This window comes from Scyliorhinus canicula, chromosome 1 (assembly GCF_902713615.1).
Source record: "Scyliorhinus canicula chromosome 1, sScyCan1.1, whole genome shotgun sequence".
In the NCBI taxonomy this organism is placed as follows: Eukaryota; Metazoa; Chordata; class Chondrichthyes; order Carcharhiniformes; family Scyliorhinidae; genus Scyliorhinus; species Scyliorhinus canicula.
This window is the reverse complement of record NC_052146.1, coordinates 212671684-212699573: the sequence shown is the minus strand read 5'-3', so window position 1 is coordinate 212699573 and position 27890 is coordinate 212671684. Positions and strand designations below refer to the sequence as shown.

At 49.1% G+C, this 27890-nt stretch overlaps 1 protein-coding gene across 1 annotated transcript in view; it reads left to right on the top strand.

Moving 5' to 3' along the window:
• plek (pleckstrin) overlaps positions 1-27890 on the top strand; it is a 67351-nt gene that overhangs the window by 19364 nt on the left and 20097 nt on the right. Inside the window, exons 2-3 of the mRNA XM_038807121.1 lie at positions 23497-23652; positions 24949-25130. Of these exons, the coding sequence (XP_038663049.1) occupies positions 23497-23652; positions 24949-25130 (338 nt within the window). The remainder of the gene's footprint in view (positions 1-23496; positions 23653-24948; positions 25131-27890) is intronic.

The following is a 27890-nucleotide window of genomic DNA, read 5'->3' as shown; positions in this document are numbered from 1 at the left end:
GCCATTCAGCCCATCGAGTCTGCACCGGCTCTTGGAAAGAGCACCCTACCCAAGGTTAACACCTCCACCCTATCCCCATAACCCAGTAACCTCACCCAACACTAAGGGCAATTTTGGACACTAAGGGCAATTTATCATGGCCAATCCACCTAACCTGCACATCTTTGGACTGTGGGAGGAAACCGGAGCACCCGGAGGAAACCCATGCACACACGGGGAGGATGTGCAGCCTCCGCACAGACAGTGACCCAAGCCGGAATCGAACCTCGGACCCTGGAGCTGTGAAGCAATTGTGCTATCCACAATGCTACCGAGCTGCCCCTACCATTCTAAGCGGCAGCTCTCCCAGTCTCTTCTCCTGCCCCCTTGACTGGATCGCAAACATCTCGCTTTTCCCCATGTTCAATTTATTCCCCGAAAAATTGCCAAATTCCCCCAGGATTCGCATTACTTCCCCATCTCCTCCAATGGGTCCGAAATGCACAAGAGCAGGTCATCTGCGTAGAGTGAGACCCAGTGCTCCAACCCCGCCCCCCCCCCCCCCCCCCCCCCCCCCCCATCGAACCAGCCCTTTCCAGTTCCTAGAGGCTCTTAACGCCATGGCCAATAGCTCTATGGCCAGAGCAAACAGTAACAAAGAGAGGGGGCACCCTTGCCTCGTCTCTCGGTGTAGTTCAAAATACCCCGACCTCAGCCGGTTGGTACGCACGCCTGATAGAGCAACCGCACCCAGTCAATAAAGCCCTCACCAAACCCAAACTTTCCCAGCGCCTCCCACAGGTAATTCCACTCCACCCAATCAAAAGCCTTCTCCGCATCCATCACTACCACCACTTCCACCTCCTCTCCTTCTGAGGGCATCATAATAACATTTAGAAGCCTTGGAACATTGGCCTTGAGGTGCCTGCCCTTTACAAATCCCCTCCGGTCTTCCCCTATCACCCCTGGGACACGGTCCTCTATCCTTGTGGCCAGTATCTTAGCCAGCAGTTTGGCATCCACATTTAGTAGAGAAATTGGCCTGCATGAGCGCGTTGCTCCGGATCCTTCTCCCGTTTCAAGATCAATGAAATCGAGGCCTGCGACATTGTTGGGGGGAGGACTCCCTTCTCTCTTGCTTCGTTAAATATCCTCACCAGCAGTGGGCTCAATATCTCTGAAAACTTCTTATAGAATTCCACCAGATAGCCGTCAGGCCCCGGGGCTTTGCCCGACTGCATGCCCTCCAGCCCCTTGATTATTTCCTCAATCTCAATTGGGGCTCCCAGCCCCTCCACCAGGTCCTCCTCCACCCTCGGGAACCTCAACTAATCCAGAACTTGCCTCATCCCCTCCATCCCAGCCGGGGGTTCCGACTCATATAATTTACTATAAAAGTCCTTAAACACCTCGTTCACCCCCGGTGGGTCCAGGACAGTATTACCGTCTCTACTCTTTACTTTACCTATCTCCCTGGCCGCCTCTCTTTTCCTGAGCTGGTGCTCTAACATTCTGCTTGCCTTTTCCCCGTACTCATAGATTGTCCCCCTTGCCTTCCTCAACTGTTCCATCGCTTTCCCTGTGGTCAACAGCCTAAACTCCACCTGTAACCTCCGCCACTCCCTCCCGTATCCGAGGCCTCCCAGTATCTCCTTTCCACCTGGAGTATCTCCTCCACTAATCTATCCTTCTCAGCCTGTTCCGCCATTTCTCTGTGGGCCCGTATCGAGATTAATTCCCCTCTGATTACTGCCTGCAAAGCTTCCCAGACCGTTACTGTAGAGACCTCCCCCGTATCATTTGTTTCCAGGTAGTTCTGGATGGACTTGTTAACCTGCCCACAGACCGCCTCGTCTGCTAGCAACCCCACATCCAGTCTCCACAGCGGGCGTTGCCCTCTCTCCACACTAACCCGTAGATCCACCCAGTGCGAGGCATGATCCAACACTATATTGCCAAGTACTCAGTATCCACCACCTTCGGTATTAGCGCCCTGCTCAGAACAATAAAGTTGATGCGAGAATATACCTTGTGGAAATGTGAAAAAAAGGAAAACTCCTTCATCCTCGGCCATGCAAACCTCCATGGCTCTATTCCCCCATCTGTTCCATAAACCCCTTCAATTCCTTTGCCGCAGCCAGCCTCGTCCCTGTCCTGGATTTTGACCGGTCCAATTCCGGATCAATGATTGTGCTGAAGTCCCTTCCCATGATCAGGTTATGGGACTCCAAGTCTGGGATCTTACCGAACGCTCGCCACATAAATTCAACGTCATCCCAATTCAGAGCATATATGTTCACAAGTACCACTTGCACCCCCTCCAGCTTCCCACTCACCATTATGTACCTGTCCCCCTTGTCTGACACGATTCTCCCTGCCTCGAATGCCACTCGTTTGCTGAGCAAGATCGCTACCCCCCTGGTCTTTGAGTCCAGTCCTGAGTGGAACACTTGGCTAACCCACCCCTTCCTCAATCTCATCTGGTCTGTAACCTTTAGGTGTGTCTCTTGTAGCATTGCCATGTCCGCCTTCAGTTCCCTCATATGCGCGAACACGCTAGCCCTCTTGACCGGCCAATTCTGTCCTCTCACGTTCCATATGATCAGCCTGGATGGGGGGCTTCCAACCCCCCCAACATCTGCCAACCAGCCATCACCCTTTTTAGGCCAGCCTCGAGCTCGCACCCCCCGCTTCCTCGAGTCCCCACTCGGGCTGTCGGCGTTCCTGTCGTCCCATTTGTCTCCTAGTAACAATTCCTCCCCTGTCAGCAAAGCACTACCCCCCTCCCTCCCCCCCTAGCAACAACACTAAAAACCCAATCCCCCAAGTCAAGCTCCAGCTTAACATCTGTCCACCCCCCACTGCGCTTCTGAGAGTCAGCTGACCCATGCTGATTCGATAGCTCCCGCCCCTGGCACCAAGCAGCCTGTCTCCTTATTGTACTCTCCTCTCTCCCCCACACATAAACATTTTAAAAGCATCACATTCCCCAGTAAACAAACAACAGGAAAAAAAACAGTGAAGAAGCAATCACTTTAGAAAAATAGCCACCCAAAAAGCCGAACTAAATTCAAAGCCCATTCCCCCCTCTAACAAGGGCCGGGATTCTCCCTTACCAGGCAGGGCGAGGGGTCCCGGCATGTTGGAGTGGTGTGAACCACTCCAGCGTCGGGCCGGAGTTATCCCCGCTCCGCCAGCTGGCATGAACGGCCTTTGGCGCCACGCCAGCCTGGGCCGAAAGGACTTCGCCGGCAGGCGTATGTCCGCGCATGCGCCGGAGCGTCAGCGTCTGCTGACGTCATCCCGGCGCATGCGCAGGTGAGGGGGTCTCTTCCGCCTCCCCATGTTGAAGGCCATGGCGAAGGCGTAAGGAAAAGAGTGGCCCCACGGCACAGGCCCGCCCGCCGATTGATGGGTCCTGATCGCGGGCCAGGCCACCGTGGGGCACACCCCGGGGCCAGTTCGCCCTGCGTCCCCCCCAGGACCCCGGAGCCCGCCCGCGCCGCCAATCTCGCCGGTACGGTAGGTGGTTTGATCCACGCCGGCGGGAGAGGCTTGTCAGCGGTGGGACTTCGGCCCATCGCGGGCCGGAGAATCGCCACGGGGGGCCCGCCGACTGGCGCGGCGCGATTCCCGCCCCCGCCGCATCTCGGGTCGTGGAAAATTCGGGACACGACGGGGGCGGGATTGATGCCGGCCCCAGGCAAGGGGGGTCGGAGAATCCCGCCCTACGTCCCTGCAAGACAGATCAACCTTTAAACATCCACACAGCCCATTATTTCACATAGAGCTACTTAAATTTACACAATCCAGCACCGCAAATCGCTGCCACAGTACTTCTCCAAGGCTTAAGTGTCTTTTAATTTGTATAGTAAGAAGTCTTACAACACCAGGTTTCAAACACGAGCTTTCGGAGCACTGCTCCTTCCTCAGGTGAATTTAATTTGTATGACACAACTTTTACAATTCAGCCTCATATTTTATTGGTCATGAAAGTCACTCCCCACGCCTCCTTGATGCTGACAGTTCTGCATCTTGCTTTTGGACAACGACCCGCAGAAAAATACCCAACCGGCATGTGGTGTTTAGTTCTGACATCAGTAAGAGACTTATTTGACTGTCCATTTTCCTTGTACATTTTCATAGTTATTTATCAGCTTTATAGCACCACACATATACTCCATTCAAATTCAATAACCATCGTGTTATAACCTGCCCGCATCTTTTTGACTGGGCACAATTGGTGACCCCATAGTACTTGAGGAATATGAGCTCCCCCAATGAGAGGGTGGGGGGGAGTGGTACGTTAGCAGCACAGATGGGCAGCACGGTAGCATGGTGGTTAGCATCAATGCTTCAGAGCTCCAGGGTCCCAGGTTCGATTCCCGGCTGGGTCACTGTCTGTGCGGAGTCTGCACGTCCTCCCCGTGTGTGCGTGGGTTTCCTCCGGGTGCTCCGGTTTCCTCCCACAGTCCAAAGATGTGCGGGTTAGGTGGATTGGCCTTAGTGTCCTAAAAAAATAAGGTTAATGGGGGTTGTTGGGTTACTGGTATAGGGTGGATACGTGGGCTTGAGTAGGGTGATCATTGCTCGGCACAACATCGAGGGCCGAAGGGCCTGTTCTGTGCTGTACTGTTCTAATTCTAAAAAAAGCTGTTTCGATAGAGCTAGGCAATGTGGTACCGGCTAGAGAAGAAACCAGCAGTGAATGGCTGGCCCTGCGTACTTTTCTTGTAAATAAAGTTACTTTCTGCTTGGCTCTTCAAACTTGTGCTGGTTTCTTTGTGGCCTTCACAAAACATCATTTCCTGAAAAGCTGCAACTCTTCCTAAAGTTTATTAGTTACAAAATACTTAGTTTGGATTCCTGGTGGGAGGTAGGTGGGGTGAGAGTTATATCTTCCCCGTGGGAGCAGCTGGGGACTTGTAAGGTTCTTACACTTGACACTAATTTATTGGTTTCCAAGTAACTTTTTTTGAACTTAACCGAGTCTTGACAAACTCAATGTGCGGTAGTTGTACAGAGAAGTGAACAATAATATCCAATTTTGTGATGTGTTAGGCAGGTTGGTTCGATGTGGACTGCACTCGATGCAGGGAAGTTAGATACAGACGTCTAACACTGGAGAAGATCCAACACTGTTTCATTCAACTATAGAACTGCTATATATATTCAGCTGTGGGTCGACACTATACTGATCTGACTGGTGACCTTGTAGTAGCCTGGCCAGACTTACTAGCTACCGCATGGTGTTTGCACTGGCTAGCTCGTGGACTCTGACTGTCTCAGTAGCTGGGTCCCGAGAGAGCGGGAAACCTAGTGCCCTCTGGCTTTATAGTGGTAGTGTCCTGTCTGGTGATTGGCTGCACTGTGTTGTGTGCTTACTGGTCATCCTGTGTATCAATCACTGCCTGTCTGGACCTCATTATATACATGAGTGGATATTGTGACATTTTGCACTGGATAGAGAACCTAACCCTTGTTTATTCCTTTGTTCTCTCTTTTTGTGGGGCTGGATTCTCCAAAAATGGGGCTATGTCCCCACGCCGGTGTAAAAATGCTGATGTTTTACTCCAGACTTTCCTGAAAACAATATTGAGCAATTCACTCACCTTCATCAGGCTGGCAGGGTCCCAGAGTGATTCATGCAGCTTTGGCTGCGGACATAGGCCCCCGCACTTCCGATTCCGATTCCACGTATGCGCATAGCGGCGGCCTTCAGCGGCCACGCTGAGAGCCATGGACCGCGGAGCAGGACCAAGAAACAAGGTCCCACCAATCTGTCCTGCACCGCTTCATCTGACCCACCCGATTGCTGCCCCGACTTCCCATAAGGCCTCCCACCAGGTGCTTGATCCCCCACCCCCCACCAGGGGCAGCCATGGACTGAGTCCGCAGCCGTCATACGTGTGTCATGACCGGCCATTCGTGGTTAGAACTACGCCGACGGGAACTTGGCCTGCTGGGAGCGGAGTATCGCTGGGAGGGCCTCTGACAATGGACCTCCAGCAGCGCGGTGTAAATCGCGGGCGAGCGATTCTCTAGGGAATCGCGGGAGCGGCGGAGGGCCCAATTCTGGCGTAAAAGTCGATTTTCCACCCCCTGCACCAAACGCGATTTTGGCGCAGGGCTGCGGAGAATCCAGCCATGTACAAATGATGTGAAGTAGCATTTAAGACCTTTTCGGTCTCTAGTCACTCACACCCACCCTCGTACCCTTGATGATTCATTATGGTGTGAATGTTCGTTATGGTGTCTCAATATTCCTGACTAATCTGTTGATCATTGTTGTGTTCGCTCATGGTTTGCATGAGCATCTTACCCTGAAGATCACTGACTCTTATTCATCATTCCTTAATTTAAAAAATATTCATTGCTAGTAATGTTTTTCTCTTGCCAAAGGTTCCCCCGTATACTGAAGGATTCTCAGACTGAGCTGCTTGACTATTTTATTAATGTTAGCTGCAATATAGAACACAGTCCCATCTGTAGTAGTGTACCCTCAGAGGAAGCAATGATGTAGTAGTATTGTCACTTGCTGAGTAATACAGAGACTGAGGGTAATGCTCTGGGGGCCCGGGTTCAAATCCAACCAAGCAGATGGTGAAATATGAATTAAATAAAAATCTGGAATTAGAAGTCTAACGATGGCCATGAAACTATTGTCAATTGTCACACAAAAACATCTGGTTCGCTCAGGAAATCTGCCATCTTTACCTGGTCTGGCCTACGTGTGACTCCAGAGCCACAGCAATGTGGTGTTTCTTAAATACCCTCAGGGATGGCAATAAATGCCAGCCCAGCCAACAATGCCCACATCCCATCAACGAATAAAAATAACTTCTGGGCACCGCACTTTAGTGAGGATGTGAAGACTTTGGTGAGGGAGCAGAATGGATTTACTAGACTGGTTCCAGGGATGAATGGTTAGTTATATGGTTTGGCTGTGGAAGCTGGGTTGTACTCCTTACAGCAGTGAAGGCTATGGTGATGTTTGATCGACGTGTTTGAAATCATGCAGGGCTTTGATAGAGTACATAAAGAGAAATTGGCCGTTCCTTCCGATGGGATTTTCCAGTTCCTCCGGCAGTGAACCCCTGCTGCGGGTCCTGTGGCGCTGTATCCAATGGGAAATCCCATTGACAGCAGCAGGACCAGAAAATCCAAATAGGCCAATAGCAGGCAGCCTCTGGCACATCATAGCATGCCATGGGGGCATGGAACATTTTGCCCATTGACTCCAATGGCTGAAGGGGGCACAGATTTAAGGTGATTGGAAAGAAACAGTGCAACATGAGGTTAGAAATTTTTATACAACAATAGTTTTGGATTTGAAATTCACAGATGCAATATCCTTAAAAAGAGAATAAATACTAGAGGGAAAAGATGATTTCCAGGATATGGGGAAAGAGTAGGGGGAGCTGGCCAAGAGAAGATGGGCTGAAGTACCTTCTTCTATGTTGTAATTTGCTAGGATTCTACAGTACAAGGCTACAAGTTTACGTTACAAGAGAGCAGAAACCTTAATCTTACAAGACTAAGTCAAATCCTAATCCTTTTTATGCATATAAAAAAGTGTTTTATAGACTCATGTCAGATTTTGTGTTCACCCATTTCAATGCGTGGGTGAACTGCCAGCTCAAAGAGTGCCCTATTATAGGCAGTCGATTGGTTCAGAGATGGAAATCACATAGTCCTGTAGATCCTTAACGGCGTACATCATATTGGCATCTGTCCTCCCTTTGTTGGCATGCTTCAATTTTCTACTGCCCATTGTCCTCTGCAAGACTTCATGCCCTCTTTGCCCCACAATTATTTCTCCCTTTAGCTACCCCTGTTGGTTCTTCACCTTGAATCCCCTCTTAACCTCCTACCTCGTACCCTAAGTCTGTGCCACCTGGTTATGGAACCCTCAACCAAGGGGAAAAGGATTTTCCTATCCGTTCTATCGAGGTCCCTCATAATTTTATACACTTCAAATCTTCCCTCGACCTCCTCTGTTCCAATGAAAACAACCCCAAACTATCCAATCAGTCCTGATAACTAAAATTCTCCCTTCCTGGTAACACCCTCATAAATCTCCCTTGTGCCATTACTAGTGCATTAACATCTTTCTTACTGTGACATGACTAGTGTTTTATGCAGTTCAAGCATTACCTCTTGGTTCTTATATTCTATGCCTCAGCTAATAAAGAAGAGTATACCTTCTTGACCAGCTTATCTAGCTATCTAGACATCTTCAGAGATCGGTGGACATGCATTCCTTCTGTCCTCTGCACTGCTCAATAGCATACAATTTGTTGTGTATTCCCTTGCCCTGTTAACATTTTCCAAATACATTACCCCACACTTCTGGATTGAATTCTATTTGGCATTGTTTTGCAAATCTGACTAAAACATTGATCTTTTAAAAATAATAATTTAAAGGATATGGGCTTTGCAGGCTAGGCCAACATTCATTGTCCATACCTAATTGCCGCTGAGAAGGTGGTAGTGAGAACCTTCTTGTACACCAAGAGTGCTGTTCGGGAGGAAGTTCCAGGATTTTGACCTAACGACTGTGAATGAACAGCGATATATTTCCAAGTCAGGATGGTGAGTGACTTGGAGAGGAACCTCCAGGTGTTGGTGTTCCTATGAGTCTACTGCCTTTGTACTTCTAGACGGTAGTGGTTGTGGACTTGGATAGTGCTGTCAAAGTGCCTTTGTGAGTTACTGCATTGCACCTTGTAGGTGGTACACATGGCTGTCACTGTTCATCAGTGGTGGAGGGTTTGAATGTTTGTGGAAGGGGAGCAATCAAGCGGGCTGCTTTGTCATGATGCTGTCTATCTTCTTGAGTTTTTTGGAGCTACACTTATCCAGGCAAGTGGGGAGTATTTGGCTTAAATGTGACGGTGCAGACTTGATGGGCTGAATGGCCTCCTTCTGCACTGTATGTTCTATGTTCTATTCCATCACACTCCTGACTTGTGCCTTGGAGATGGTGGACAGGTTTTGGGCAGCCAGGAGGTGAGTTACTCACCACAGGATCCCTTGCCTTTGACCTGCTCTTGTAGCCATAGTATTAATATGGCTAGTGCAGTTCAGTTTCTGGTCAATGGTAAGCCCCAAGAAGTTGATAGTGGGGTATTCAGTGATAATAATGCCATTGAATGTTGCGGGGCAATGGTTAGATTCTCTTTTATTAGAGACGGTCATTGCCTGACACTTGTGTGGTGTGAATGTTACTTGTCCCTTGTTAGCCCAAGCCTGGATATTGTCCTGGCCTTGCTGCATTTGGACACGGACTGCTTTGGTATCTGACGAATCATGAATGGCGCTGAACATTGTGCAGTCAGCAGCGAACTTCCCCACTTCTGACCTTATGATGGAAGGATGGTCATTGATGAAGCGGGTTGGGCCTAGGACACGACCCCGAGGAACTCCTGTAGTGATGTCCTGGAGCTGAGACGGCTGAACTCCGACAGCCACTACCATCCTCATTTGCTAGGTATTCTCCAACCAGCGGAGAATTTCCCCCCTGATTCCCAATGACTCCAGTTTTGCTAAGGTTCCTTGATGTCACACTCGGTCAAATGCTGCCTGGAGGTCAATGGTACTCACTCTCACCTCACCTCTGGAGATCAGAGGTAGGATTCTCCAATAATGGGGCTATGTCCCCAGGCCGGCGTGAAAAGCGACACCAACCACTCCGGCGTCAACGGTCCCCGATAATGGGAATGCTCCCCTTCCTCGGGGGCTAGGTCGGCGCCAGAGTGGTCCCCGCAGCTCCAGCCAGCGCGGAACGGCTAGCGTGAGTTTGCGCATGCACGCTACGGCCGGCGTATTTCCGCGCATGCTGCTGCGGCTGGCGTATTTCTGCGTATGCACAGAATGGTCGGCATGGTTCAGCGCATGCGCGGGTGTTCCCATTTCCGCGCCAGCAGGCCCCGATCGCAGGCCAGGCCACAGTGGGGGCCTTCCCCCCAGGGCCGGATCCGCCCGACCCCCCCCCGCCCTTCCATGATGGCCCCTGCAGACTCACCTTCCAGGTCCCGCCGTGTGGGACCTGAGTAACCCATGCCGGCGGGACTAGGCGAAACTCGTTGGCCACTCGGCCCATCGGGGTCCGGAGAATTGCCGAGGGGGCACGATTCTCACTCCCCTCGGGGATTCTCCGACCCGGCGCGGGGTTGGAGAATCCCGGCCAAGCTATTTTGTATATGTTTGAACCAAGACTATAATGAGGTCAGGAGCTGAGTGACCCTGGCATAACCCAAACTGAGCATCAGTGAGCAGGTTATTGCGAAGCAAGTGCTGTTTGATTGCATTGTTGATGATCCCTTCCAAAACTTTGCTGATGGTCAAGAGTAAACCTATAGGGTGATATTTGGCTGGGTCGAATTTGTCCTGCGTTTTGTGTACAGGACATACCTGGACAATTTTCCACATTGCCAGATGGATGCCAATGTTGTCGCTGTACTAGAACAACTTGGTTAGGGACAAGTTCTGGAGCACAGGTCTTCAGTACCGTTGCCGGAATATTGTTAAGGTCCATAGTCTTTGCAATATCCAGTGCCTTCAGCAAGTTGCATAAAAGCAGCTTGAATTTCACATGACAACCTGTGCCCACTACTGTCCTATTTCTAAACTCAAATGAGACCAGAACCATCTCCACAATGTTTAATTACTGTGGCTTCATTGGCAGAGCCAATTGATGCTATCCCTTTGCTATCCTTTCGGCTATTGTGGTTTGATTCTCTTTGTGCTTCTGATGGGACAGGAATACGAGATATGAAAGCAGTAACACTAAATGTAATGAGTGGCTTCCTCAGCATCTGAATGTTCCACCTGGGAAACCAACTGTTATTTTACAAGTTCCTCTTTTCTTTTTTCAATTTCTGAAAGATACCGGAAAGATCCAAAGATCAAGTGAAAACGAACTGCCTGGAAGGCCTTTACCGCAGAAAGACTTCTGCATTTTATTTATAATCTTTCATTCAGCTCACCACCCTCAGCAACTTTACCAAAGAAAAACCCTGAGAGATTTCCGCTCAGGGAAATTGGTCTTAAGTTTTAACAGAACTACAAAATTGTTACTGTGCAGGAGGAGGCCATTCAGCCCATCGTCTCTGCACCGGCTCCCCAAATGAGCAACGTACCTAGTTCCATTCTCCTCCCTTTTCCCCGTAACCCTGCACATTCTTCCTTATCAGATAACAGTCCAATTCCCTGCTGAAAGCCTCGATTGAACCTGCCTCCACCACACTCTCAGGCAATGTATTACAGACCTTAAACACTTGCTGTGTGAAAAAGGTTCTCCTCATATCACTATTGCTTCTATTACTAATTTTGTACCCTCTGGTTCTTGATCTTTTCATGAGTGGAAACATTTACTCATTTACTCTGTCCAGACCCCTCATGATTTTGGGTGCCTCTCAACCTTCCCATCTTTATGGAAAACAGTCCTAACTTCTCCAATCTAGCTACATGACTGAAGTTCCTTCTTCCAGAATCCTTTCTACACTTTTGAACACATTGTAGCCAGTGAAACAATTCTCTTGGTGGCCGCTGCCGCCTTCTAAATGAATACATGCTTTTGATGCCAAATCACAGAGCAGAGCTACTTCCATTTTCCAGCAGCTGTCAAGAGGACTGTGAAGATGGATCATTTTCTTAAACATAAGAGATGGCCAGATACTCAACAGGCAGTGTACATATTGGACAGGATCTCAGAACAGATTCTGCTGGGGAGAGCTGCGCAGGAGAGTCCAGGACAGGACAGAGCAGTGCTAATGTTAGCTCTGTACACAGCTCCAGGTCCTCTGATTAACAGACTACAAACAAGAAACTTAACTAAGGAAAAAAGCAGTATCAAGATGATTTCTTGAGGTTTAGTTTTGTCAATTGTGCCAATGCAAATAAGGATGCAAATAAGGATGTGGTATATGCAAGGAAGTACTGGCAAATGAGTGGAGAAGCTTCAGATTTATAAAGAGAAGTGGTGGGTGAAAAATTCCTTTTGAGGCTGATACCCCAGAGGCAGTTATTAACTTAGAGCTGATTCCAAATTAAAATACTGCGCTGCTGCAGCTGACCTGTTATAACACATTAAACAAGCTCCAAAAGCCCACGAGGCTGTCAGCATTCTGGAGTGGCATCTCCCAGGAGTATCCAATGCTGAGTAAAACGAGCATTTTGTTGCTATTGCCCTTCACGACAACCTACATGTGCGAGGTTGGATTTTCTGTTTTCATAAAGATGAAGATGGCACAAAGGAACTGGTTGAAGTCTGCCCTGTCCTCCTATGAACATGATTCAAGTGAGATCATGAGGACCAAGCAGGCTACCCTTTCGCATTAAAGATAAACAAACGTGGCGTGTGTTGAGAAGATCGGCCGGCATGGGTTACGAAGGTCAGCCAGCGTGGGTTGTGAAGATCGGCCAGTTGGCAAAAGTGGGTCCTGGGAAAAAAAGTTTGGAAAACACAGCCTGAAAAGATTGTTTTGCCCCATTTCATTCTGCTCAGGTTGAGTCACTCCAGTTGTAATTTACAGCCAATTGCAATGTGCCTCTTGCTAGACTTGTAAAACAATACCCCAGTCAACTCAGTAGTGACAGCGGCGATGTTGAAACTGGGGTGCCCTTTCCACCACCCCATCTCCCTGCCATGCTAAATCATTAGGCTTCAGTTATTGGGCGGCACAAGATACTGTCAAAAGCTGAAGTACATTTCTGGATTTTCAAGAATGGATTAGTTGGAACAATGATCATTGAAGGCCGTTTTCAGCCAAAGGCCTCTAATGCTGTGTGACTCATCTCCACAAACCTTCCAGGCAAAGGTAAAGCAAGCTGAGAAAAGCTAGGGAGAGGTGAAGTAAAGCATTTGAAATGTCCATTTATTAAATGATGGTGTTACTGTTCCAATAGAGAAGTTGTGTCCGAGGATAGAGAGAAGAAGCCAATAAATAGCAATTTCCTCCCCTATTTCCTTGTCGTCTGGCATTTGTGCATGCATCTCGCATGCCTTTATCCCTCTCCAAAATGTTCACATTCCTCTCTCCTGTTCAAGTCTCTCCATAACCTCACTGTTCTTTCATAAAATCGAACAGTTTTCTGTTAAGTGTTGCGCAGCTCATTCACCCGCACTCTGTTTGGTCTGTTTTGTAAGGGCCACGAAGAGTCCAACAAGACTTTGTGAGTCAAATAAAACTTAACTTTATTTACACTAATATTTACCAGCACCAATACTTAACTACTGGTCTTCTCCCGAGCCTGCACCTAACTGGCCAGCTCTAATTATACAATAGAAAAGGTTAACAATTGCCCCTCCCCTTTATCGAGGGAGCTCATATTCCCCAAGAACCATGGGGAAACCAATTGTCCCTACCCAACAGGATTTGTGCAGGTTACAACAGTCTGCTCCATGATCCTCTCTCCGCTCCACCATTTCTTTTGACTGTCTCTAATCTTTCTTTCCCAATGGCAGCATGGTAGCACAGTGGTTAGCACAGTGGCTTCACAGCTCCAGGGTCCCAAGTTCGATTCCCGGCTTGGGTCACTGTCTGTGCAGAGTCTGCACATTCTCCCCGTGTCTGCGTGGGTTTTCTCCCACAGTCCAAAGATGTGCAGGTTAGGTGGATTGGCCATGCTAAATTGCCCTTTGTGTTCAAAAAAAAAGGTTAACTGGGGATAGGGTGGAGGCTTGGGATTAAATGGGTGTTCTTTCCAAGCTCCGGTGCAGACTCGATGGGCTAAATGTCGTTCTGCACGGTAAATTCTATGATTCTATGAATCCCACCCATGCTTGAGGGTTACCCACCTGAAACATCAAGAACATATATTTTTTAGAGGTTGGCCAACCTGCTCCCTCTTTTCAATATTTGCTTTTTTCTTGATGAGAGCATTAAGATCTAAGTTCAATGCTTAAGGGGAAGGTCCAGTAAAGTTGTTCCTTTGGAAAATTTTGAATTAAATTAATATTAGTGAGATTATTTCGAAGCATTTTTCTGCTTAATTTTTCATGACAAGAGGTACTATGTAGTGTTTGCATTTTCATCCAACCAAGCATCTAATCAGATGGTCACTTCTAAAAATATTACCTGGACAGTCATTCTCTCCCATCCGAGTCTCTACCAGCCTGTTGCCCTCCCATCAGATAGCCCAATCACTTCTAATTGCGCTGTTAGATATTTTTGCAGACTCTTCCACAGAGTTTTCTGATCCCCTCCTTCAGTGGAGTAGATAATAATTTTTAATTAAAATTTAGAGTTCCCAATTCTTTTTTCCAATTAAGGGGCAATTTCGCGTGGCCAATTCACCTGCACATCTTGTGGAGGTGAGACCCATGCAGACTCGTTGACAATGTGTAAACTCCACATGGACAGTGATCTGGGCCAGGATTGAACCTGGGTCCTCAGTGCCATGTGGCAGCAGTGCTAACCACTGAACTACAATGTGCTACAATGCCACCGTGCTGCCCTAGCGGAGTAGATAATAAATGTAAAATTCTAAGTAATTAATTCAGATGTGTCGATCTCCCATATCCCCGCCCTCTCTCATTCCCAGCCACCAGTCCCCCTCCCCCCACATCACAAGTGCTCTCATCCTCTCTTATTATTACTGGTTCACACATTCGGGGAGTCATTTTCCCCCAAAATATTTTTTTACAAAATCAGCGCAGTGCAGTTAAGGCATGCTTTTACTTCAGTTTTTTTAAAAAATCTATACATTTGCTGAAAATGTAATTGACATTTGTTTTTCTTCATATTTATACAAGCCAACCAGGCTCTCACTCTCCCCTCTTCACAAAGGCACATTGCCCCCAAGCCCCCTCGTACACACTCTATTTTCCTTCAGAGGTACACAAAGACAAGATTTCTCCTTTAGGATCTCAATAATGACTGCGTTAGGACAATTTAGCCCATCTTAATTCATCTGCCCGAGCAGGACATCACCCTTGCAGCATTCAATTAAGTTACTGCGAAACGCCCCAGTCGCCACATTCCGCCGCCTGTCCAGGGAGAATGGTACGGGAATCGAACCGTGCTGCGGGCCTGCTTGGTCTGCTTTAAAAGCCAGCGATTTAGTTCAGTGAGCTAAACCAGCCCCTGTGAGTGAATCTGCAGTGGGACAGATAACTGAAGTTGTAGAGTTACCCAGCATTCAATCCCCTGTGTAGCTTCACGGCAAAAATTGCAAGACCGTTCCTCAATTTCTTGAGGGGAAATTGTAAACTATTACAAACATGTATTGGGTATTCTGCTATGAAACACAATTGTTTGTATGGTGTCACGCTGACAAAAAGACACTCTTTTGCCTGTTCCCACAAGTTCATGGGCGTTCTCTTCCCCCCCCCGCTATTTGATCCCTCCCAGTTCACTCAAATATTCTTTCTCCTCTCTGTTCATTCATTCTCTGGCCCCCTTTGTCCTCATTGACTGTACAACTTTCCTTCCCTTCACTATAAACTGGCATTTCCCTCTACACCTCCATCTTCACTGTCCTTTAGTGCCGCTCCCTTGTGCTGGCATCTGTTACTCCAACACAACAACAACAACAACACAAAGTGCTTTTCAGGAGCATTATTTTTTTTTTAATTTAGAGTACCCAATTATTTTTTTCCAATTAAGGGCCAATTTAGCGTGGCCAATCCACCTACCCTGCACATTTTTGGGTTGTGGGGGCGAAACCCACGCAGACACGGGGAGAATGTGCAAACTCCACACGGACAGTGACCCAGAGCCGGGATCGAACCTGGGACCTCGGAGCCGTGAGGCAGCAGGGCTAACCCACTGCGTCACCGTGCTGCCCCTTCAGGAGCATTATTAAACTTCAAACCACTTTGGGAAATATTAGAAGAAACATGACAATATTAGAAGAAACATGAAATATGACAAGAAACAGACACTAATGATGGCCGGAGCAATTCAAATCAGAAGAAAGCAGAATTGGAGGAATGTTGCGATCCCAAAGGGTTTCTGGGCTGTAGAAGATTCCAGAGCTAGGGAAAGAGTGAGGCCATGGACGGATTTGAAACAAGAAAGAGAATTTTAAAATCAAGATATTCCCAAACTGGGGCCAACATAGATCAGTGAGCACAGGGGTAGATATGTTATAGGAAATTCTCTATCTAGTTAGAATATACCAGCCAGAACATTCTGGCTGTTCTCGCCCGTGGCATCACACAGCAGGTTGCAAGGAAAATCCCGTCTACTTTGTCAGGGAGAATTTAATTCCTCAGTGCTGAAACAGATTAAAGATGCGATTCTCCCAAAACATTGGTAAGTTAATTTGTGGTGGATTTTTCAGGTAGTTTCCTGCCGGCTCTGCCGGCGTGTTCCCCACCGCTATTCAATTACATTTCGTCACTTTGGGCCCTGGGGAATCTCTCACCGGTTTAGCCCACACCTAGGACGGGATTTTCCAGATGCGTCCGCCCGGTGACCGGAGAATTCTGCCCAAGGTCAATAGGCCTCTCAATTGTCCACGTCTGGCCCGTGGCGTTCTTGCAGAAGAATCCAGCCCTAAGAAATTTTTTTAGCTTTGGGAAGCTAAACACGTAGACCGGATCGCCATTTTGAAAGGGTGCCCCGATCTCCAAGTAAGCTTGTGGGTCCTCCCCTACCCATGGGCAATGTCACCCCGCAGACACAGGGATACTACTCCACAACCCCAGGTGAGGACACCCTGCTATGGGGTCCCTGGGGCACCCCTCTTTAGGACACCCAAGTCCCCTTAAAGCAACCCCTCCCTTCCAGGACCCTCATCAATCACCTCCCAACCTCCCAGAGGCCCCTACTTACCAGCCCTGCACAGCCCCATCCTTCAACCTCCCCCCACCTTCCTTTCATGGGTGTGGCCCCCCTCTGGCTCTGGCCCTTAGCAGTGCCACCCTGGCACCTGGGCATCCTTGCACTGACAGCCTGGCACCCAGACAGTGCTCCAGCCAGCTTGGCAATGCACCCAGGCACCTTGGCAGTGCCAGACTGGCAGTGCCGTGGTGCCAGCTGGGTGGCGCCAAGATGCCCACATTCCAGGGACACGGTCTGGGAGCCATCCTACACTATCCCTGGCTACCCAGGGGCCTCCAATGACATGGCAGAACTCCCGGGTGCCATTCCGCCTGGTCTGCGTTAGTGTGGACCTGTGCTATTCGCCGCCCGGCTGCAGCCTCCCCGGGGAGGCAATAAAATCGAGGGAAGCCGATGTACCATCGGCTTAACTCAAATAGAGTTAAGACCTACTTCCGGGAGCGCCATTTAGCCCCACCCCCGTTTAGGTTGAGTTCCGACTCCGAAGTCTCGCAGGACTTGGGTGAATCCTGCGAGGCGTGAAGGCTGCCGGGAGGCCCGCAAGAGGGCTCTCCCGAGATTCTCCGGCCGCATTGTGCTCTCTTTTAAGCGCAACACAGCCAGAGAATCGCGCCCTTAGGCTGGAAGCAGTTCTGAGCAGTGCAGCCTGGAGCAGAGGTCATTTGCTAAAGTGTTCAAAAATGGAATGGGCTGGATTTTGTTGGAGTGGGACATTTTACAGTTTGCCATATAGACTTGCTCGTTGGGACTTAGGCCATATGCTCCTTCGCATGAGTGTTCAGCTACGGGGGGCGGGATTCTCTCACCCCGGGACCGGGCCTGAGAATCGGCGGAACAGGCACAAATCGCACCATGCTGCTCTGACGCCGGTCCGACGTTGAATTATTCACTCTTTGCAGAATTTCAAACATGAGGCAATTAATCCATCTGCAAATTAAAGAACTGCAATGAAACCTATTTATGGAAGAAGAGTCATATTGGACACGAAACGTTAACTCTGAGCGAGATGGGCAGCACGGTGGCACAGTGGATAGCATTGCTGCCTACGGCGCTAAGGACCCGGGTTCAAATCCTGGCCCTGGGTCACTGTCCATGTGGAGTTTGCATGTTCTCCCCGTGTCTGGGTGGGTTCACCCTCACAACCCAAAGATGTGGTGGATTGGTCATGCTTATTGCCCCTTACTTGGAAAAAATAATTGGGTACTCTAAATTTAAAAAGAAAACTCTGAGCGAGATTCTCTGGCCTCCCTGCGGCACATTTCCAAATGGTGGGAGGCGACCCACTGTTGGGTGATGGCAGGTACTTCTGGCCCTGCTGCTTACAATGAGATTTCCCACTGAATCCACCCCACTCCATCAGGAAACCCATGGCAGGGCTGCACTGTCGGCGGGACCGGAGGATACAGCCGGCGTGAATGGTCGGAAGATCGTGCCCTCTGTTTCTCTTTCCACAGGTCCTTCCAGATCTGCTGACATTTTCCTTTTATTTCAGTTCTCCAGCATCTGCAGTATTTTGCTTAAATTGCCCCTGTGTGGTCCTGCTATGAACCAGCAATGTGATAATGACCAGATAATCTGTTTGAATGATGTTGGTTGAGGGATAAAGGTTAACCCGGTCACTCCTTTCTCCTTTTCAAAATAGCAGAAATGTTATGTCCACACGACAGGGCAAAGTTTGATATCTCATCTCTAACAATAACAGTCTTTTTGTTTGCACGCAAGTCCATGAGGGAAAGTTGAACCCACAATCTTCTGACTTATTGACAAAAGTACTACTCATTAAGCCACAATTGACATTTTTTTTGCAAAACTTAGGCGGGATTCTCCGACCCGGTGGGGGCGTTAATCCCGCCCCTGCCGGCTGCCGAATTCTCCGGCGCCGGGGATTTGGTGGAGGCGGGAATCGTGGCACGCTGGTCGGGGGCCATTGGCAGCGGCACCCTGGCGATTCTTCGGCCCGCGATGGGCCGAGTGGCCGCCCGTTTTCAGTCGGTCCTGCCGGCGTATGTTACGACAGGTACTTACCGGCGGGACCTGGCTGTGTGGGCGGCCTCCAGGGTCCTCGGGGGGACTTGAGGGGATCTGGCACTGGGGGGGTGCCCCCATGGTGGCCTGGCCCGCGATCAGAGCTCACCGATCCGCGGGCGGGCCTGTGCCGTGGGGGTCACTCTTTTCCTCTGCGTGGGCTGGTGTACCGGCCCAACTTGCGCCGGCCGGTGGAGGCCCTTTGGCGCCGGTTGGCATGGCGCCAAGCCCTTTCTGCGCCGGCCGGTGCGGCGCAAACCACTTCGGGGTCGGCCTAGCCCCTGAAGGTGCGGAGGATTCTGCACCTTCGGGGCAGCCTGACGCTGGAGTGGTTCACAACACTCCTTTGCGCCGGAGTTGCCCGTCCCGCCGGTTTGCGGAGAATCCCGCCCATACTCACCTCACAAAATATCTGAAAGGACATTACAACCATTTCAAAAATGGTCATCACAGAAAGTGCAATAATATTCAGATTTTCTACAATAATTATGTTCCGCTCGGAGGTGCTTCAATACAGTCAAAAAGAATTACAGACATTTCAAAATGGTCATTACAAATGAAGCAATGGTGTTTAATTTGTGTACATCGATCAAGTTGCACTCCAAGGTGCTTCAATACAATTGTAATACATGTATTATTCACTGCATACATTCAATGTTCGTAATGCACCCGAGGAGGCTTCTATATAATTCCCCTCCCCTTGGTGCCTAATGGCTGAAAGGACTTAGACAGCGACGTTCCCCTATTGCACCTTTGCAGCAGCTGCTCCAAGCTTTTGTGTATCCCTCAGCACATAGTCCTGGGCTTTGGAATGTGCAGTCTGCAACACTCGGTCAGGGACAACGCCTTGTGCTGGAAGATCAACAGGTTTCGGGCAGACCAAAGAGCGTCATTCACCAAGTTGATGGTCCCACCTGACAGACTGAATATAAAACATACTGTCACAGCTGCTGAGATTGCCCAGTATTTTCTGTCTTTGTTTGAAACAGTATAGTTCCTGCTGGGGAACTGCTGTATTTCAATCTTCTGAAGCCAACACAATCAAGATTGCAATCTCTTATCCCTCCCCTTGTGGCTACCGGTGTTCACAATTATTGTTGTTTTGGTTTGTCTGTGCAAGTTGAAAGTCAGAGAGTTGTGAATTGCGACTCTGAAATGAGCTGGCTTGCACAACATTTGCATTTTCTGTTGTTTAAGAATGACACTATCAGATCCTCAACACAAACAACAGTTTCCACGTTGCCCTGGGGGAAACATTGCAGCAATGTAAATCAGCCAGAAGGTGCTGAAGTGCTTGTCGAGCACCGTAAACTCAACCAAATTGTGATGTAGACTCTCAGTCACTAACTGGATGCTGATAGGCTCCTCAAATTTACACATGATGACTCTTGATGTGCTTGTGGCTTAATAGTGCTTCAAATGTTCAAAGTACTTCTGGCTAATTGGAAATAATAATAATCTTTCTTGTCACAAGTAGGCTTACATTAACACTGCAATGAAGTTACTGTGAAAAGTCCCTAGTCGCCACACTCCGGTGCCTGTTCGGGTACACAGAGGGAAAATTCAGAATGCCCAAATTACCTGACAGCACATCTTTGGGGACTTGTGGGAGTAAACTGGAGCACCCGGAGGAAACCCACGCAGACACAGGGAGAACGTGCAGACTCTGCACAGACAGTGACCCAAGCAGGGAAGGGAATCGAAACTGGGACCCTGGAGCTGTGAAACAACAGTGCTAACCCCGAGATCAATGGAATAAAACCCAGTGATTCCCAGGACCAGATACTTCGGTATCTTAATTTCAATGTTTCTCTGTAGAGACTCATGCACTGGGCTCTATCTTCTTGGTTATCCATCTAGATGAAGATGACCATGTTCATCATCAAGAGTGTTTGGTAGTGTTCTGGTGCGTATGTAGCTGACTACTAAGTCCCATCTGCATCAGGAAGGTTCTGCTGCAGACAGGATGAGTTTTGGATGAGTTGCTGTCTTGGGATTCCCTCTCCTTGTATTTCTCTCTGTCGCTGATGTGCTCTTGCTTTCGAAGGAGGCTGTACCATTATTTATTTGGTTATGTCAAGTGTTGCAAACCTAGATGAGCTTCCAGGATTTGAAGTTGACATGGGCAGCACGGTGCACAGTGGTTATCACTGCTGCCTCACAGCACTAGAGACCCAGGTTCGGTTCCAACCTCGGGTAACTGTGCGGAGTTTGTACATTTTCCCCCTGTCTGCATGGGTTTCCTCCCACAGCCCAACGATGTGCAGGTTAGGTGGATTCGCCATGCTAAATTGCCCCTAGTGGGGTTACCGGGAAAGGGTGGGTGATTGGGTCGAGGTAGGTTACTCTTTCAGTGGGTTGATGCAGACCCGATGGGCCGAAAGGCCTCCTTCTGCACTATAGGGATTCTATGATTCTATGAAAACTCCTCAATGTGTCCTTGGAGCACTTCCTTTGACCACCTTGAGAAAGCGCCCATTTTTATCATGCTAGCTGATCTTCAGAAGCTTCCAATGGCAGTTCAAGTAAAAGTGATTGAGTTTCTTGGTATGATTCTGGTACACAGACCAAGGGCGTGATTCTCCCAAAAAATGACTAAGGGAGCGATTCTCCGGCCTTGTTGCGCTCTCGCTCAAGCGAAACTAAGCCAGTGAATAGCGGGAGAGGCCAAAGACGATATCCGCGCCTGGCACCAAACAGTTTGCGGTACAACCGGCCCGCTCCCACAGGCAAATTCGGGATCTCACTGTAGCATGGTGAGGGAGTAATTACCATCACTTAAGCCCAATTTCCATCCAATTAACAAGAGTGACCCCATATCCAACGGCCTCCTGTAATTCAGCGGCCTCCCCAGCAAGTGGTCATGGTGGCACCAATTAGTACTGCTTTTGAAAAACTTGAATCTGGCGGAAGGACTTCAGTGGGGAGCCGAGGAGGTGAATATCCATCTTTGCTCACAGGCAGAGAGACAGCGGGTGTTGGGCTGGTGACCCCAGGGCTCTGTGGTGGGTGGGGGTCTCTCCGCAGGGGTGGGCCACCATGGGGGCGGATGGGTGGGGAGGATGCCTGGCGAGATGGGCAAAGGTCCGGGGGTTGGTCCGCATTGTGGAAGGAAGTGGCAGAGGCATCTGGTTTTGCAAAAAGGTGTTTAATGTATCGCACAAACCCCACTCCCGAGTGTACCTTAATGTGCTTGGCCCTCCTAGCTCTACCAGTACATCTTGGTGTTGCCGCAGGATGCACATCAGAAGTGGTAGCAACCAGCTGCTTACCTCATCCCCTGGTCTTCGATGTCCCTGGTGGCGCCCTCTGGGGCCGGAGGGCCCCGGCTCACTTGTTGCCAGCACATGTCCCGTGTGCTGACTGGGAGACATGACGTCATCAGAGGGGTGGAACTTGGGGGAGCTGGTGGCCAACATCCCCAGTCCATGGGACGGGTCTGGTTGGTACCCGGCATCGCTTTGTTTCGATCAGTACCCTTAGGTCCATCTTAGTATGGAGGGGCAGCTGGTTCGAGCCCCGGCTGCCCCTGCATCACCTGGCTCTGCCAGCCCAGGCAGTCCCCTATGGTCCGCACCATGGTATTGATGCCCTCGGTGATTCTCCTCAATGACTGGGACATGATCTGCACCGTCCCAGCCATGCCCACCTGTGACTGGACAAACTCCGCAGCACCTGGGCCAGGCCCATCTGAGAGCGGGACATGTCCTGCAGAATCTCATCAAGGTCAGCCTGGTACTGGGTGACATCTCCAGCGAGTCGTATATTCTGCCGAGATCCTCAGCCATGGCCGTCACCGACTGCGTGACACCTTGGGCACCTTCACTCACGATGTCGACATTGTGCACCAGGCTCTCCACTGCAGTCGCCACCCTAGCAGTGTTGGCTTCAATGCCACTCATTGCCAGCCCCATCTCCTGTGCCCCTAATCTCTGGAACTCCTCCAAGCTGCTATGGATCTGCTGGAGTGATGCTGACATCTCCCTCTGAATTGGTCCCCTTCATCTCCATCAGCTCCGGGCACCTCTGTACCACAGACTCAGCATCAAGCTGGGACCCAGCTGGGTCCTGGGATCCAGCAGAGCCTGTTGTCTCGTCTGGGAGTTCGTGCCTCCACCTGATGTGCATCATCAGCTGTGTGGTGCTCACCAGATTGTGTCCCAGAAGCCTGTCCACTAGGTACCGAGGTACGCGTATCCGCGCTGGTGGAGAGTGGGGATGACAGCTGAGCCACGCTTACGGTTGGATCCTCGGATCTCTCCTCCGAGCTGTTCTCTTTGGAGTCAGGAGAGGGTGTCGCCCGGGATGGGCCGGCTCTGTCGGCTGGAGGACCTGCAGGAGAATGGACATGTGGTCAGTGGGAGGGATGTGTCAGTCAATAAGGCAATCACGACTCACGTTTGACCCTGGCGAATCGGGCACCGTTTTTTATTGGAATCACTCGTTTTCCACGTGTCGCCGGTGCTAGCCCTTCTACAGATCATGAATTGCTCCATGACCGGTGCCAATTTAGCTGTCATAGAAGTTCACCGATTCAGTCCCAGCGTCAACACTAGTTTCTGAAACGGAAAATCCCGCCTTGGGACTTTTGTCAAGCAGATTAATGACAAACTGCAAACAACAGCAAGAACTTACAATGCGGTAATAAAAATATTAATCTCTCCTGATGTGACATTTTCTTTTGTTTCTACTCCAGGGAACTGTGTTTAATTCCTGGAAGGCGGTTTGGGTTGTTCTTTTCGAAGATGTGTTTGAATTTTACAGCAAGAAAGGAGATGGGAGTCCCAAAGGAATCATTCCGCTAAAGGGGAGCTTGGTTACATCTCCATGTCTGGACTACAGCAAAAGATTGGTATATAAATCCAAATTGTTGATGGCATCTCATTTGGGGGGTTGCTTGTAAATATTAATTAGTAAGAAAAATATTATAGATACTGTTATGATCCCCGTGGTGGCCAACAAACCAAATTTACTGAACGACCCCAACGAGAAAAACAATGGACAAGATTTCACTTTTTCTATAACTTTTAAACGTATGGCACTAATTTCAGCCACAAAGCCCTTCAAAGATCTGAACTTCTTCAGGCAGAATTCTGGTTTCTATTATTTGACGGCTTAGCCAGTCAACTGACAGCAGATCCTAACCAACCCAAGTTTCACCAGCGCAGTCTTCACCAAAATGGTACACTTCTGCAGAACATGCTCAGCTTTGCTCACGACAGTGTTGATGGTATGGCTCCGCCAGAATCACCTTTACTTAAACCGTAAAGACCCCTGTGCACTGTAAGGCCAATGCTGGTCAATCAATTCCTTTAAAATAACTCGAGCAATGGCAATAACTTAATCTTCCTGCATTTCCGTCCCGAGATCCAGCCTTCAGGTTCCCTATTTTCAGCTGCATCAATGGACATTGTGACCTCAGAAAGCTCTGTATCTTTTATCTGGTTTCAACCAGTTTTAGGGTAAAATTTTCCACCTCTGTCCACCCCTGCAGCTGTTTTCCAGCGGCAGAGGTGGCTCACCATTGCCCCTGGATGGAATCTTCCAGTCTTGCCAATGTCTGCGGTGTTTGGCATGGTTCACCCGTCTCACCACTGGAGAACCGCTGCAGGGGGTCGCTTTAGGTGGCACTGGACGATCCTACCAACAGGAAGGAAATTCCACCCTTAGCCTTAGTTTCTGTTTTAGTTTCCCTGGGAAACCTGACAGTTCAATTTCCCTCTTCATTAGGATCTGCCCCAAATATTGCAAGCTTTGAAACCATAGTTTCCACCACAGTAGTATCAATGTCAAGAAATTCACATTAATAATACAATCTTTGACTTAAAATGTCCAATGTAGTGTATGTCAGTAGATTCTAATGAACAGTGCAGCAGCAAAGTACACTGCCCTTTCATCTTCTGCCCCTGTGTTGAGCCTATTTTGAAAGAGAAATCAATTGTTTCCATTCCCCCTGCTCACCACTGCATTTTTCCATTTCAAGTATTCATCCAATTTTATTCCTCCATTGAATCTGCATCCACCGCCCTTTCAAGCAGTACATTCTAGATCACAACAACTCGCTGCGTAGAAATCAGACTGCTTTTATGCATCTTTGATTGATTTGGCCATCTTGCAGTTCTTCATTGTGATGTCTTCTTTTTCCCAGTTTGTTTTCAGGTTTCACACAGCAAAGAATCAGGACCATTATCTGCAAGCTACACATCTTGAAGAACGTGATGCCTGGGTGAAGGACATTAAGAGAGCAATTCAATGCATCGAAGGTGGACAGAGGTTTGCACGCAAGTCAACAAGGAAGTCTATCAAGTTGTCTGAAAATATCAATTTGGGGTAAAAATTTCAATTGATCCGTGTTTTCCTGTCTACATCGTTTGCAAATACAGCAGCAAATTGATTATTCTGTGCAGTTGGACGAGTCTGGCGTGACAGAGTATTGACCTGTAGATAAATTTTCTTGTTAAAATGTGAACCAGTGCCTTTTGTGACATTGGTTTCAGCAGATCCCGTAAGATGACAGTATGCATGGTTAAGAATGTGGCTGGAAAGATTTTTTTTAAATTATAAAAAAAACTTTATCAAAACAAAAGAAAAGAAAACAATATCTAAACTTTTAAACTTCAACCCTATCAATAACAGATTACATGTAGTTTCTTAACCTTAATGTACTAGTTCCCACAAAACAAAACTGTAACAGAACATGCAGCTTTCATGCCACTTCCACTGGCAGACAAAGGTAATACTTTCATTCACAAAGCAAATTTTCTTCTGGTAGGAACATTCATTCTGAACCCTCTTTTCCAAAGCCTGCCTCGGTGGCAACTTTCATGACCTCAGTTGATTTCCAAAGACTTCTCCAGTGAGAGATTTTCAACAGTATAGAGGCTATAATGGTGAAAAGACTAACTATGATGATGGGATCAACAGAATTACCGTGCCTTAGCCACAGTCTGTCTTAACTCTGAATTATCTACTCAAATTTTGATATCTTACACAGTGTGAGCTTTATAACATTTCCTGTGCATATCCTTTGATATTTGTTATGTTGCAATAATTCTATCCCATTCACTGTCCAATTGACCCTGGTCATCCTCTCAATAAAAAGCAGTAAAAAACATAGCTATCCTAAAAGGCAGTAAAATAATATTTACTGGTTTTCCAAAGTGTGTACTGCATTATATGAATTGCTGTGAAGACCCAAGTTTGCCACCTCCAGTCTCTCGGTGCAGCCCCTCACACAGCACTCACACCTTCAAGATGATCTCTTACCCAGACACCTCGCGGGTTGCCAACACTTGCCACAAGACTCCCCTCCCGCCCAAACCCCACAGTCGCCCCCAGTATCTACTCTGTTCCTCACCTCCCCGCTTCCAGTCCCACGCATGCCACTCCTCATAACCATCTGAACTGGCAGGACTCCTGCCTCCACTCTTCTTTCCACAGGACAAACACAAGCATTACAGACATGAGCGGGCACATCTAACACCACCTTCTCTGTGAGCTACACACCTCAATCCCAGCACATCGAGGAGGGTAACGCTGCAACACCCACGCTGCCCGAAGGTAGGCCTGGACCTTCAAGATCCAGGCCCCCCCCCCCCCAAGAGTCACCCGCCAAGATCACCTCAGGCAGCAGGGCGTGGAAGGCAGCAGACCACCTCAACCTCAGCTGTGGATCCTGGGGATACATCTAGACATAGTAAGAAACTGTAGGCACCTAGTGGGCATGGGTGAACGCAGGCACCAGTTGAGATAGGTCTCCATTGTAATATAGCTCTTGTATCATAGAACATAGAACATAGAACAGTACAGCACAGAACAGGCCCTTCGGCCCTCGATGTTGTGCCGAGCAATGATCACCCTACTTAAACCCACGTAACCCGTATACCCGTAACCCAACAATCCCCCCATTAACCTTACACTACGGGCAATTTAGCATGGCCAATCCACCTAACTCGCACATCTTTGGACTGTGGGAGGAAACCGGAGCACCCGGAGGAAACCCACGCACACACGGGGAGGACGTGCAGACTCCACACAGACAGTAACCCAGCCGGGAATCGAACCTGGGACCCTGGAGCTGTGAAGCATTGATGCTAACCACCATGCTACCGTGAGGCCCAATCAAACATTACTTTGTTCACCAGCAGATCTTCCAGCCTGTCATTTCATGGTGCCATGCTTTGCAAACCCCCATGCACACTCAGTGCTCCATCCCTGTGGAGTGTGCGAATGGCAGCGCTATGTCTCTGCCACCTACCACACAGATGACTCAGTAAAGACGTGCTGCTACTGGCACAGGCCACCCATCCCCCTGCCCCCAGCATCAACCCCCACCCTGGCCTCTCATTTCTGCCACTCTTCTCCAGTAATGAGGAGGCAATGGGCTGACAAAGTGTAGAGAGACTTACCCAACCCGGAGGTGAGTTGAAGGAAAACACCAGGACCCTTGACCTCGGGGGAGGCTGCAGGGGATGAGAGGTCATCTACCATGTCTGAACGCCATGATTAGCCCGGTCATTGACTGGACACGTTCAGCTCTCTATCAGACAGGAGTCAGACATATCTCTGAGGATGAGATGAGCATTGCTCAGTCCTCAATGCAAGTCATCCTCATTCTCCCTCAGAGTCCGGCCAATGACTTTAGTGCCCTGCCCATGAACTTGGACACCATCAGGAGAAACTACCGCAGGCACCACAGGAATAATAAGATGTCACACCCTATGGTAGGAGAGCTCTTCACTCCTTAGTCCTCGTCGTGGCTATGAGGGCGTCCCTGGCTCTTTGGTCAATGCAGGGCCTGGCCATGGCATGAGGTCCTTCCTCCTCCTCCTCCTCCTTGTGTTGCCCCTTGCAGCCCTCCTCAACTTCCTCCTCAACCGGGGGATGTGGCACTCACCTATCTCTTCCTGGTTGAGCTCATTTTCCCTCTGCAGCAGATCACAATAACGCTGGCCACCCTCTGGAGACTGTGTCAGAGGATTCCCCTGATTGGTCCAGGCGGCAAAACTGCATCTTCAGTGGTCCAGTCATATACTTGACCAGCATGCGTGTTGAAACACGCATAGGAAGCACGGTAACATGGTGGTTAGC